The sequence below is a fragment of the Lissotriton vulgaris genome, chromosome 7, assembly GCF_964263255.1.
Source record: "Lissotriton vulgaris chromosome 7, aLisVul1.2, whole genome shotgun sequence".
NCBI lineage: Eukaryota > Metazoa > Chordata > Amphibia > Caudata > Salamandridae > Lissotriton > Lissotriton vulgaris.
Genome location: NC_141695.1, coordinates 683,891,181 through 683,904,653, shown reverse-complemented (window position 1 = coordinate 683,904,653; position 13,473 = coordinate 683,891,181). Strand labels below are relative to the sequence as shown.

Sequence of the window (13,473 nt, the reverse complement as noted above, 5' to 3'; positions counted from 1 at the left end):
TGATTTCCTTCTGCAGTAGGTTGAAAAAGTAGTGAAGGCAGTGGGCTGTAAGAGACCCTTGAGTGAATGGAAGACATGATAGCTGTGGTGATTGACTGGAGGTGCTAAAATCCACACAACTCATAATTCACACCCCTGAGCAAACCCCTGCATGTTTGTTGTCAGGCAACTCGTATTTGATGCCAAAGATAAACTGGACCTGGTGTTAAACAGGACATACATAAACACATCAAAGAACTGCTTGTAGGAAAATATAATTTATTACTAATCATACAAACAAATTTACTTGGATTATTTTACAGAAGCTCATTACACACATTCATCATTCATAATGTCATTAAAATACATGGAAACAAAATATGAGATACAGATAAATAAGTGTCATTGTTGAAAATATGGTCAGAAACCTTTGGCATTGGCAAACGGTAGTTATTATAACTAACTTGTTAATGTTGAAGATGAAGTCAAGGGGGTCAAAAGGTGTGAAATTGGGGGCAAAATAAAGTCAACTTACTGAAAGATTTGAGGAGCCTTGTATAAATAATCTATCTGAAATCTGGAGAAAGGTCTAGCAGGAAAGCTACCATGCTAAAATAAAGTCCCACCTACTTGTCCAAACTCCTCAGGTCTGAGATCCCCACCCCGTACAGGGGAAACTGACTTTAGAAGAAGCCAGAAAACACGACCCGACTGCTGCTCTGTCTACCAGTCACAGGGATCTCCTGCAAGTCATCACCTTGAAACAGCTACTTCCTTGGATGACCTTTGGGTCAGACCGGTGTCAGGTGGGGATTGTCCCCTGCCATCGATTTTCAAGGGCTGCCCAACCAAAAATGTTAAGTGGCAGGTATGTCAGAGGGCTCCTAAACAAATGGAACTTTTATGATGACTTTCTTCTGTCTCAGCCGTTATGCACTTAAAGAACTTTGCAGTTAGGGGAGATGCACATTTTTATTGTTGAGGCCCTTTGTATAAGAAAGTATGTTCACTCAAACAAAATCTGTTAGTCTCTTCTTATATTACGGGTGTCTTCAAGTCATGTGCTAGATCTTTCGAAAATAAAATGCAACACCTCCCACATCTTCAAGTGGTAGACTAACGAAAGATACCAATAAAATACATTGATAATTCATGTCAGCGTCTTATAGACCTTTTATGATTTTGTCTGAGGTTGGCTTCCGCTGCAAAGAAAAATAAAAAAATGAATAATGGTGTACATATTGCATAATACACTTTACTTTGAATATGTATCGTTATTATCAACAGCATTTTTTATTTAAATGGTAAAGCAAAATTGGCAGACTTGCGGATATTAACAAGATTTCCAAAATATAAGTCGGTGCAAGTAAAATAAAATGATGCATTTATAGAGGACAATTCAGATGAAAACAGTGTTGTAGCAGGATTTGTGCACCAATCAAGTATTTATGCGAGACAGATGCTCATTCCTGGCTGGGGGTAATTTTATTGTTCCAGTGCTTACTTTATGTCCAGATGATGGGCACTCATTTATGGGGACCAGAACGTACTTTTCAATACTGGACAGAGGAAGAAAAAGATAGGAAAACAGCAATAAAGGAAGAAAGCGAAGATTAACTAGAATCCGCAAGAGTGGGATGAGGACACAGAAAATGTAAGTGGTAGAAGAAAGAAGTAGGAGGGACAATAAAGCCTAGGCAGCTTTGGTCCTAGGCAACACTGGGATTCAGCAACACCTCAAAGGCTCCCAAGAAACATTTTAGGCCCCTGCACCAATGTTTTCACAGATTTAGCACTGAGTAGACACATGCCCTTCTGAGGACCTGCGTCTACAGTTTTCGGTCCCCTGGCATGTTAAACAAGTATTTATACCCCAGGGCCATCTTAAGACTTTTTGAGGCCCCAGACAAGACATATTTCATGCCTCGTACTTGAAACAACATTGAAATTATTATCAATTGTTATCTAATTTAAGCCCACATGATGCCTGACAATATTGAATAATACGTTAAACTTTCAGAAAACTGGTCACACAAAAATAACCAAAAGCTGAAACTACCTGGCACCCATCCGCCAAAGAGTACCAAAACAAAGCTCAAACAATTATTATTAAAGCTGTTCCTTTTTGTGCTTCGATCTAAATATGTTTTGGCTGAAAATACCAATATTTTATATGAAATTCCGTGTCTGACCAACCTGTTCCCATTGCAGCAAGCACACTATAGGAGTGACCTAGTGAATAAAATTACATTAACAAATATACACATAACAATTGAAACTGTAGTGGTAATAGCTGGATATTCATAATCAAAAACAAACCCACCCTCACCACTAGAATAAAGAAATTGGCATAGTGAGAGAGATGACACAAAACAAGAGGTAGAGCTAAAGATGATGAAAAGAGGGAGGATATGTAGGGAGAAACAATCGGTATGCATAGAAAGGCTATGAAGTAATAAATGGAGATACCAAGAGTTGGAAGGACTTAGAAATATAGGTAAGACTTGAGTGTGAGTTAGAAAGGTAAGTAGAGCTAAGTGTTAGGGGGAAAAATTAGGGAGATGGCTGGGGTACATCAATGGGTGAGATATAGAAAGCGGTAAGGAATAGAAATGAGTTAGAGAGGTAGGCTTGTAGAGAGGTAGGGTGCAGGAGCTAAAGGGATGCAAGGTAGAAAGAGGTATGGTTGAGGGTAAAATTGACAAGAGGTACAGAAAGTCAGATCAGTTCAATGGAGTAGTATCGAGGGAAAAATGTAGTGCGGCATTAAGGGCAGAAATAGAAAAGAGGTGAAGGAGAGAAAAAGAGGCAATATAGAGAAAGGTGTGGTTGAAATTGGTAGGAAAAGAGGCAGCTAGAAAAGAGTAAGGAAGAGGGAGAGGTGAGGGAGAGAGGACATAGGTAGGAAGATATATAGGAGTGGATAGTTGAAGTATCATACACATGGTCAGGAAATGTGAGTTGTTACACACTAATAGAGACAGAGAGAGAGATGCCATAGCAAGAGATATGTAGTAGAGAAAAAATGGAGGTAGAAAGATGAGGTGAAGGGCTGTGAGCAAACGACCGTTGATGGAAAGGTTAGAGAAAGGTGAGGTAAAGAGATCGAGAGGTGAGGTAAGGAGAGATATGAGGCTGATAAGGAGGTGAAGTTGATTGAGGGGAGACATGAGAAGGTGAGATGAAAGAGGCAATGAGGTGCAGTGAGTGGTGTTAGGAAGACAGCTATGAGGTGGAGATTTTGAGGTAGGCAGATATAGTAGAAAGGGGAAAACCTATGAGGGAGGTAGAAACAGGTAAGGCCGAGAGAAGTGGATTGAGGCAGAGGTGAAGAACAGAGCAGAGATAGAGAGAGTTGACATGGAGAGTGGGTAAGGACATTGAGATGTAGAGACAAGTAGAGAAACAGCGATATAGAAAAATGGGTGAGGTAGAAGAAGTGAGCTGAGGAGAAAAACATGAGACAGAAATATTGTTTATAATTTATTTCCCACAAACTTCCTGAGAGCATGAGAGATAATATTGGGCGGGCCGGGTACACACATAAAGCTGTCAAGCTTGTGTGCACAAATATCAAATTATAAAAATCAAAGAATCGGCTTCATAGGCAGCCCAGTATTTGTCAGAACGTCTGACTGCCTGGTCACTGTATCAGGTGGCCCTTGGAACCTGAGGACCCCGGGGCAATCGCCCACTTTGCATATGCCTTAAAACGTCTGTGTGAGTGGAAGACCGCTGCGTCATTGTTTGTGGCTGCAAGAGTTGTTGTCATGGAACAACCGCCCTCCATGGGTAGAATTAGCCAATAGCCAAATGCTTTAAATCAACCTTTAAAGGGGACATAGCGGCCCTGGATGTTACTTCTTAATTAGGGTGTCTCATTGTGAATGAATGGTGGTTTGACTACTAGTGGGAACCAGCCTTCACGTCAGAGAAATGGCCAGATCTCCTGGTCCATGGTTCACTAGAGAGCACATTACTGATGGAAGAGCTGACCAATAACAAAATAGCAAGTGTATAGATCCCTAGTGGTAAACACCCCCGATGGTTGGTTTGTTAAAGGAGCCGTGGGAATGAGTACTAGGGGCCCTGATGGAGGATGAATGGAGTGAGTCTTTCTATAATGCAGCAAGCAGAGCTTAATACACATGGTCTAAAAAGAAACTCAAGATAGCCGCTAACATGCAGGTACCTAGCTTTTCTCATGAAAAGAATATGAGAAGAAGTTGAAATAGAGATACAGTGGCATGCAGTAGAAAACTGACATCACCAAATCTCAGTTTCTCACTTTTTTTGCCAACTTCAAAATGAGGCTATGGTTATTCAAAAAATCAAGCTAGATCTGCAGTGTGCATTACCAAAAAACGAGATGGCAGTACGTTTAAAATATGTGTTAATGTGCAATAATGGAAAGGCTGGGGTTTTACTTTAAGCAGGTCTAAAAACAATTTCACAATGACTGAACTGGTCAATGATGGTTTTCAAACATATGGTGAGGCGAGCCCTGGCTTTTTTAACCACCATGCCTTGATCCATGGTCCTGGCCGTCACACTACATTGTTATACTGTCATACTGCTTGCTGGATTTAGGCGTCCTGGCAAAACAATTCTGCCAGCTACAGAGGAAGATTCAAAACGAATGCAGTTCATCCCTTACCTCCTTCCCTTTTCTCATATATGTGGCCCCTCTGGCCAAACATATTAGGGTATTTGATTAACTTCATGACCTATGCGATTGACACCCAAAACATCCTCAAATTGGAGAGTAACTGCCAGTAGCCCAGGAGAGGTGTTACAAATGCATGACTTTTGTAGTCAATTAGATGAGCTAGAACTGAAAAATAGTAATGTTGTTTGTGGGATGTCCATTCTGTATTTGGATTCATGAGTGGTGGCCTCCTGTCTTAGGCCTCAGCCAGATTCACTTTGGTTGCTCATAACAGAGGATTTATTTATTCTAAAATATTTCATTCATTTTCCAACAAGAAAGGCAGACAATTCGTACCATTGGATTACTACCCCCCCTCCCACCCCCTAAGAAAAAACCTGTTGCCACATAATAAGCCTCATAAACCACCTCCATTGTGATGCTGATCCTCTCTTCATCAACTTGTTAGCCACAATTCTACATGCTATAAACCATCATTTTCCCTCAAGCCATGTGTCCCATCTCTAGCAGTGCTCAAGAAGAATGCCTCCATATTCACACGTCAGCCCAGATGGTATAGCGCTTTTGTGGTCACCCTCTAGCAGCATATATGGGCAGCTCTAAGGAAGCTCATACAATGATCTAGACTTTTCTTCCAACTTTCTGTTGATGGGGCTTCTGTATCTTTCCAGGATTTGGCGATATGCCTTTTAGCTATGACCATGCCCAACCATAATAGAGCTAGCTTGTAACTATTACTGTGCAAAAGGATACCTTCAGTCCCTGGGAAGATTCCAATCCAGAACTCATCCCAGGCATGTGAGGACCCCTCCCAGAAGGAGGCCACCCTTCCGCAGGTCCACAACATGTGTATGAAGTCTCCTTGCTTGGAGTGGCGACATAAGAAGTTTGCGGATGGCACAACACCCATCTTCCACAGTTTGTCTCGTGCTTAGTAGGGCTTGTGTAAGTATTTCTGGTGAATGGCCCTGAATTGTGTCGCAGTCACCGACTCACTCCATTAATCCTACGTCAGGGGCCCAAGGATGCGTTCCCACGGCTCCTGTAGCAAACCAAGAGTCGGCGGGAGGGAAGTTTACCCCTAGGGATCTATAAACAATGGATATTTTGTTACTGGTCAGCTCTTCCATCAGTCATGTACTCTACAGTGCACCGTAGACCAGGAGATCTTCTAGGTCTGCTATGCAAGGTGAAAGGGCGTGTCGAAATATCAAGTTGCTAAAAAATTGGTAGTTGTGGAGCAGCAACTGTTGGAGCCTCATATTTTCTCACCTTGAAACACCCTGGAAGGGCAGAGTTGTGGTGGGCCGCATCGTGCCACCTATCAGCGCTGGAGAGTTCATGCTGATGGAAATGTCCAGTCTGCTGCATGAAGGAAATTCCTAAAGTGAGGAATCTTCGTGGATGAACTTTCCATCAGACGTCCTTCATTTGCATGAGCAACCTTAGCCCTCTCCTATAACACATCTGTAACGCTCCCAATTTGTGTATGCTTCTTTCACACCCACATACTCTATGTGGCTATCCAATGTGCATAGCCTTAAATATGGTTATATGTTCCCAGCACAACAAAATGCACAAGCCTAATTTCTGTTGGTTATGTATGATGCACATTTTTGCTCATGTGTAATTATCTTTGACAATTCGATTTTCCCTCTTACTTTCTTGTGAGTCTGCACCATAGAGCATATCTGGAATCATTCTATTAAGATAAATGCACTAATGAAAGCTGCAATGACATACCTGCATAGTCCTGAGGTGTAATTGGTCGGGAAATTATGTCATTTAAAGCTTTTATCCACTCTGTCTGCTCATTTTTATTTGGACAAATAAGCAAGAAAGTCCTATCTGGAGTCTCGATACTTATTCCTGTTCTCCGGTTTCTTACTCTTAGTCCAGCTGGTAAAACATCTGTCACTTTGTACCCGTAGGCAGTGCTTCCGATAAAAACTCCACCTTGCTCGTAGGCATCCTGTAAAAATATTAATATGGTCAAAATTGTCTTTGTGAGTGTAGACTAAGTGAATTTAAAATTGAGCAATGTAATGTACTGTGTTATCACCGTTTTATCATTTAGCTTAACAATGAATGAAAGAGTATGAGAATGTTACATTTTCATCATGGATTTTATTATATAATTGAATGGTTCAGCAGAGTTAAGCAAGAGCTTTTTAATAATAAAAAAAGTATTGCCTTAAACACATGTAAAAACCAGGGCCTAAGTTGGACATGGCAGGCGGCCTACCGCCCTGCCGGCCAGCTAGGTCAGATGTCCTCTGCTACCCAGGTGGAAGACCACCCACCATGGTGGTGGCTCCCCTGAAGGCACCGAAACTCTGCCAAGTGGATACCTTGTTTAATTTAATACTAACGCTCAGCTACATTTTTGTTTTTCATAAACAATCCCTCAATGCAGGAATTGGTTACTGAAAAAGAAAAAAAATAACTACCCTAACACAGTGGAAGTTTTCTTCTATCAGGTGGCAGGGGGGTAATTTTTTTTGGTTACCTGTTCGAAACCAATAAGCTTTTCCTGTTAGTCCTGAGCAGGAAAAATGTACGCTGGAATGTCCATACTAAGGAGGGCGGGCTGTCTTATGTACATATGTACATTACTTAGACCCAATAGGGCGAATTGGCTTTGGATTAAAGCTTTCCAATGGCAGAGTCAGCTGAGGATCTGCCAGCTGAAACCTGGAACTTGCATGACCCTCAACAGACTTGGGAAACCATACGTTTGACGGATGGGACATCTGCTGCTTTTTGGTAGAAGGCCCCCATCTGCAAAACTCTATAATGAATCCCTCAATATTTAGTTGAGTAACATCTACGAAATGACACCAAACTGACAGAAAGCCCATCATAGATTGGATATCAATCTGGCTTCAGATCCAGCAGCAGCAAGAAAACCACTACTTTACAGAGCATAGATGGCACCCTCTTGGTCACCGATGAAGTTGATGCCCCCGCCTCCTAATATTTCTCAACCACTCAGCTGTCCTAGGCACAGTCAAACATCCCACCCTCAGCCACACCCTGAAGTCTGGAATTGGAGTCCCATACAGTTGCATTGAATTTACAGCTCAACTAGTTTTTGTCAAATTGCCACGTTTCATACTGCAAGGAGGACCAGAAGATGATTGTAGAAAAGGGGTTTGGGATCACACTGCCTCACAGTCCCAGCACAGTTCTCGCCTTTGCATCCTGGTAAATGCAGTACACAGTTCAAACTTACTTCAAAATTAGCTGGAGTTTTTCACCAAAATTGGTGCAGACTTTGCTGTATATCTTTAGACACGTGTTTCTGGGTTGAGCCCGTCTTCAGTAGAGAGCAGCAGTTATTTGGAGTGTGCACCTATTTCTGAAGTGACCTGGAGAGAGGCGTATTCCAAAGATCCTAAACATTCAGACAGCTCATTATAGTCACTTAGGGGTCATCAAAACATGCCAGCGCCTTAAGCAATACTATCGGTGACCTTCTCTGGAGAGTCAAGTTAGATCAACCATTGAAAGTTGTGTGGAATGCCTCCTCTCTGACAAACAATGGAAAACCTTTAACACGCCCTTACATCCTGTACCATTTCCCAAAGGTCCCTGGAAAAAAAGTTGGTCTTGCTTTTTCTGGTCCTTATGACGTGTTTCCTATTGAGAACAAATATCTAATTTTAATAGTGGATTCTTTTTCAAAATGGATAGTTTTGTGATGGTCCCACTACTGATAATGCCATAAAATGTATAGAACATGTCTTCATATTGGAGGGACCACCAAAAACAATTTTCTCTGACAACTGGACTTATTTCATTTTGCACACGATGTGTATGTTTTTAGAGTACAATGATGTCCAACATCCTAAAGTGGCTCTGTACTCACCCAATGGCCTAGTTGAAAGGGGGAACAGAGTGGTCAAGGAGGGTGTGCAGACTGCATTGTCCTCAGGTTTACATGTTCAAGAATATATAAAGAACAAGATTTGGTCATAGAACATCACACCTCACAGTACCCCTGGGGTCGAACGGTACTTTGCTCAGAGGGAGAAAGTTTACTCCAATTTGTGTCCTATTTGGCTTGTTTGCAAAAGTGGTCAAGAAATTGAATCTCTGGATTCCTTTAGATCTAGAGTTGAGGTTAAACAACATTTAATTTTGACACTGGTAAGCATTTTAAATATGAGTCTTTAAAGGTGGGTGATTAGGGCCTAATCAAAAATCCCAAAAGAGTTATGAAAGGAACAGCTAGGTATTCGTCACCTGCACTGTTCTTTCAGGTGAGCAAATGTTCAGCCTTATTGAAAAACAGGGATTGGTGGAACAAGAGGAGTTTGGTCCTACTTAATGATTCACAGGCAGACATCACCAAAAACATTCTGCTTTTAATGTGGATCAGAGTCAATCTTATAATTGATAACAAGACACTGTATTTTCTAATGCGGTTGCTGGTACCACAATTTCTGAAGGTGATTCCATGACACTCCAAGATGTTTCGTTCCCTGTGACTTCTTTGGGTGAGGTGACAGTCAACAGAGAGAATGTTCACTCTGGAAATTACCTTGCAAATTTAAAGATTATATTTTGGAATAACATTTTACTTTTACTTCGCTGGTTGCAAGTCAAGTTTGTTCTTCTGCATACTTAATGGTGTATGATCAATTGTATTTATTTGTTTGATTTGTTCCTTCGTCTTCCTCATGTTTGTTGATGGGGGGAAAGGTTGTGATGTAATGAGTTGCCTTGCTCCTCGTGAGGGAGGCGCATGCGGTCTCCTCGAGACTGATGTCATTAAAGTTGAGTTGTTGTTGTTCAATTGTTGTTCCACGCTCGGAGAGCAGAGCGCCAAATGCGGATGCCAGACGCTCCCGGTCGTGGGTGCTTGGACCTTCACCAAATAAACTAATAATTATAACGCCTCAAGTGTACCACACCCTAATGGCCCCATCCTTGCAGTATTCAGAGCAGTAACTGTTGATGAAATAATGACTATTATTTCCAAAATAAAATCAGGCTCACCTTACGATCCACTCCCTCCCATGATATTCAAAAAAGCCCCGGAGGTACTTGGAACTAGATTAACTTCCATTTTGTAACTCCATGTTTACAGAAGGTGTTTTTCCCTCTATGTGGCAGAGTGTCTCGATTTTACCCCTTTTCAAAAAAGCCAACCTTGATGCACTGGATCCAAGCAATTATAGGCCCATCTCTCGCCTTCCAGTTCCAGCCAAACCGGCTGAAAAGGTTATGAAGTACCAACTTACTTTATATTTACAAGAGCATAACCTGCTAGATGAGGCACAATTTGGATTCAGGTCAGAGCACAGCACCAAAACAGCGCTAATAAAGGCTACTGATGAAATAAGAACAATAATGGCACAGGGGACGCTGCAGCCCTTGTGCTGCTTGACTTGTCGGTGGCCTTCGACACAGTAGACCACAAAACCTTGCCTAAAATTTGTAATTCTTTTGGCATCTCTGGAAAGACATTGGCATTGATATCCTTTTTTCTAGAAGACAGGACACAATTGGTGGCTTTAGAGAGCCTGACTCCTCCGACCTTCACACTTCCTTGTGGAGTTCCACAGGGCTCTTCCTTAAGTTCCCACACTTTTTAATGTTAATGTTTCGTAAATGACAGCTCTTAATAGATCTTTTGGGATGGCACTAACATCGTACGCAGATGATACCCAAATCGTAGTAAACATTAGCAAAAATACATCACTGTCAGTAAATAGATTCAGGGACTGCATGACTGCAGTCAGCTTCTGGATGAGTTCGCACTGTCTCAAGTTATATTCCGGGAAAACCGAGGTGATTCTGTTCGGGACTTTTTCTCCTTCATGGTCCCAGATTTGGTGGCCAAATGACCTCGGAACAGCACCTATCCCGGTCCCCAAAGTAAAAAACCTGGGTTTGATTATAGACCAGAGACTGGACTTTGAAGTACAAGTTAAGTCAGTTTCGTCATCAAGTTTCTTCATGCTTAAAGCCATTAAGAAAATCCTACCTCTGATTCCTACAGAAAGCAGGAAAACTGTAGTCACATCCCTAGTCCTTTCCAGACTAGATTACTGTAATGGGTTATATCTTGGCAAGCCGATGAAGTAACTTTAAAGGCTCCAGAGGATCCTAAACGCGGCCGTAAGATTTCTCCTGGAGATTCTCAAATTTCAGTCGGTGGGAATCCATCTCCAAAGTCTGCATTGGTTGCCATTTAAAAATCGGAGCATGTTTAAAACCCTATGTATTACATACAAGGCACTTCACGGGGCCGGCCCTCAGTTCCTGAAACATTCACTGCACTGGAACCCCCAAGATGTCTGAGATCAAAAGGAGAAACAAGTGATACTTTTTCAGAGAGCTTTTAAATCATACTGGGGTGGTAGAAGAATTGTGATGGGAGCCACAAGGCTCTGGAACTCCCTCCCGTTTAACATCAGAAATCTTCCCTCTCTGACTTCGTTCAGGTAAGCCATCAAGACTTGGCTGTTCTTTGATTAATCCTTCTGCTTGCTTCTCGGTTTGCTAGTGCCAAGACACCATTGGTAATCGTGCGCTGTATAAATTTATAACATAACACAACACATTACATAACTGGATCCCTTACTGCCTGCACCTTGATTCTTAACCGGATTTCTGTATCTTAGCTGATTGTATGACGAATGTGCTAATGTCAACTGATACTGATCAACAAGCCAAGAGGTCACAGGGCAGTAGGTAAGATCAATGAGTAAAGGATGCCTAAACGTTACTTATGACGGTGAGATTAAACAAGTTCTCTGAATACAGCCAACATCAATAATGCTGGGAGAGGTCCCACTAGAGGGGCATGTGGTAAATTAAAGAATAAGACCAAATAAAGAAAGCAATCTTGGAGGAAAATGGGAGGAAATGCAGAGAAGTGGGGCACCTTCAAAGGAAAAAGAAAGGTGGAGCCCTGCAGGCCCATGCCTTTTCCCAAAGATCATCATTAGGACGACAGCCCAGCATACCAGAGAACAGCTTGCCCTGGGCCCTGGCAATATCAAATCAACTCAGATAGCAGTAGTTGTTAAGGAGGAGGGGGAGAAGGCTTGTAATCACGGTAAGGCTGCTGTCTCACCACCCAGCGTTCTCCTTTTAACCCACATTTCTCGACATTGAGGCATTCTCACAGACCTCCTTTGCTTACTCTGTCGACGGCGCACTGTAGTGACATTAGGGGTGAGTCACGGACCAATCAAGCTTGCACTAGCTCTCTGCTTTTAAAAATTGTATTGGTAATATTTTAAAACTTTTACCTGCTAAAAAAGCACTGTGGGACATCTTGCTGATCCTTGCTGGCTTCCCCGCCCGGTCCACCGCGGATGTGTGCCGTTTGTGTGGAGGGCGTCACTGGGAGCAGCAGGACCAATAGTTAGGCACTTCTAGACCGAGGGAGGGCGGAGCTAGGCTCACGCGCCCTCCACTATATCAGTCATATGTGCCAGCGGCAGCACAGCGGACGAGTGCAGCGGGCGCGCCGCTGGCGCGCCAAAGGCAAGCCTGTCTGCGCCCGTACGTGGCCGGCCAGGCGAAAGGGGCCAGAACCCCTGCCCAAATCACCTCACCTTCTGAGACCATCCGCAGATATACGTGAGACGAATTACTCGCTCTCCCTGGTAACTGGGACAAGGCCCACACGCAATGTGCAAAAGCCCATCCAGGCCTAACTTATGGTCCTTTCTCCTGCCTGTCCTGTAAATGGTGCAGTTTGAAGCAAACCCAGAGAAACAGGCAGACTATATCAGAACTATATAATTTGTCATGCCTGTACCTTAATGCAAGATCAATACCGAAACACTTACTTGATATCTGGGATGTAATTAACGAAAAGAACCCTGACCTTGTCTTCATCACGGAAACCTGGTTGGATGGAAACAATGCCCCAGACATTGCAAACGCCCTACCAGACACATATAAAATAATCAAACAAGATAGGCAGGGCCGGAAGGGAGGGGGCGTTGCGATAATATTCAAAGACCACCTGACATGCCAACCGGTGCAAGTGGTACAACAAGGAGAGCATGAAATACTTCCATTTCAAATAATTGACGCCGGCAGTATCGTACTATCCGGAGCAGTAATCTATAATCCTCCAGGCTGCCAAGCTGAGCTTGGATCCCGACTACTCACCCAGCTTCTCCCTGTTTGCCTGAAGCAAAATAATTATATAACTGTTGGAGACTTTAACGTTCGTTATGAGAAATTTGACAATCCTGCTGTTTCCCAACTACAGAACGACATGCAGATTCTTGAACTCAAGCAATGGATTGAGGGACCTACTCACATAGCAGGACACACTCTTGACCTGCTATTCTCTAACATTGAGGCCACACTTATTCAAGAAGTACGACCCTTACTATGGATAGACCACTCGCTTATAGCATTCCCATTAGGATTACTGGCCAAACAAACCAAACCCTGTAAGCCCCAACCAACAACTATTAGAGCCTGGAAACCAGTCACGGAGACGTTGTTTCAACTTCACTGGCACCCCTCGGCTCTCCAGTCTGAGACCGGCACTCCAGCTAATACCGGGGCAGCATATCCTGAAACAGAAATCGGGTTGACTCTGGGTCTAATCGCCCCCACGCAAAAACCCAAGCACCCGCTCAGATCCCCTAAGGAGAAGTGGTACACGCCCCAATTAAAGGTATTAAAAAGGAAATTTCAGAATATCGAACATCAATGGAGGCTGTCCAAACTGGATACTGACAAGCTACAGTATAAGGCAGAACTCAGAACCTATAACCACGCCATTAGAAGACCTATTATGCACAACGTATTCATGATAACCGCAATTCAGCGAAGGAGTT

At 42.8% G+C, this 13,473-nt stretch overlaps 1 protein-coding gene across 1 annotated transcript in view; it reads right to left on the bottom strand.

Annotated features, from left to right (window-relative positions):
- Nucleotides 1–246: 246 nt before the first annotated feature.
- ADAP2 (ArfGAP with dual PH domains 2) overlaps nt 247–13,473 on the bottom strand; it is a 263,061-nt gene continuing 249,834 nt past the window's right edge. Inside the window, exons 10-11 of the mRNA XM_086930890.1 lie at nt 6,392–6,620; nt 247–1,181 (exon numbers count right to left, since the gene is read on the bottom strand). Coding sequence (XP_086787016.1) covers nt 1,135–1,181; nt 6,392–6,620 — 276 coding nt within the window. The 3' untranslated portion in view covers nt 247–1,134. The remainder of the gene's footprint in view (nt 1,182–6,391; nt 6,621–13,473) is intronic.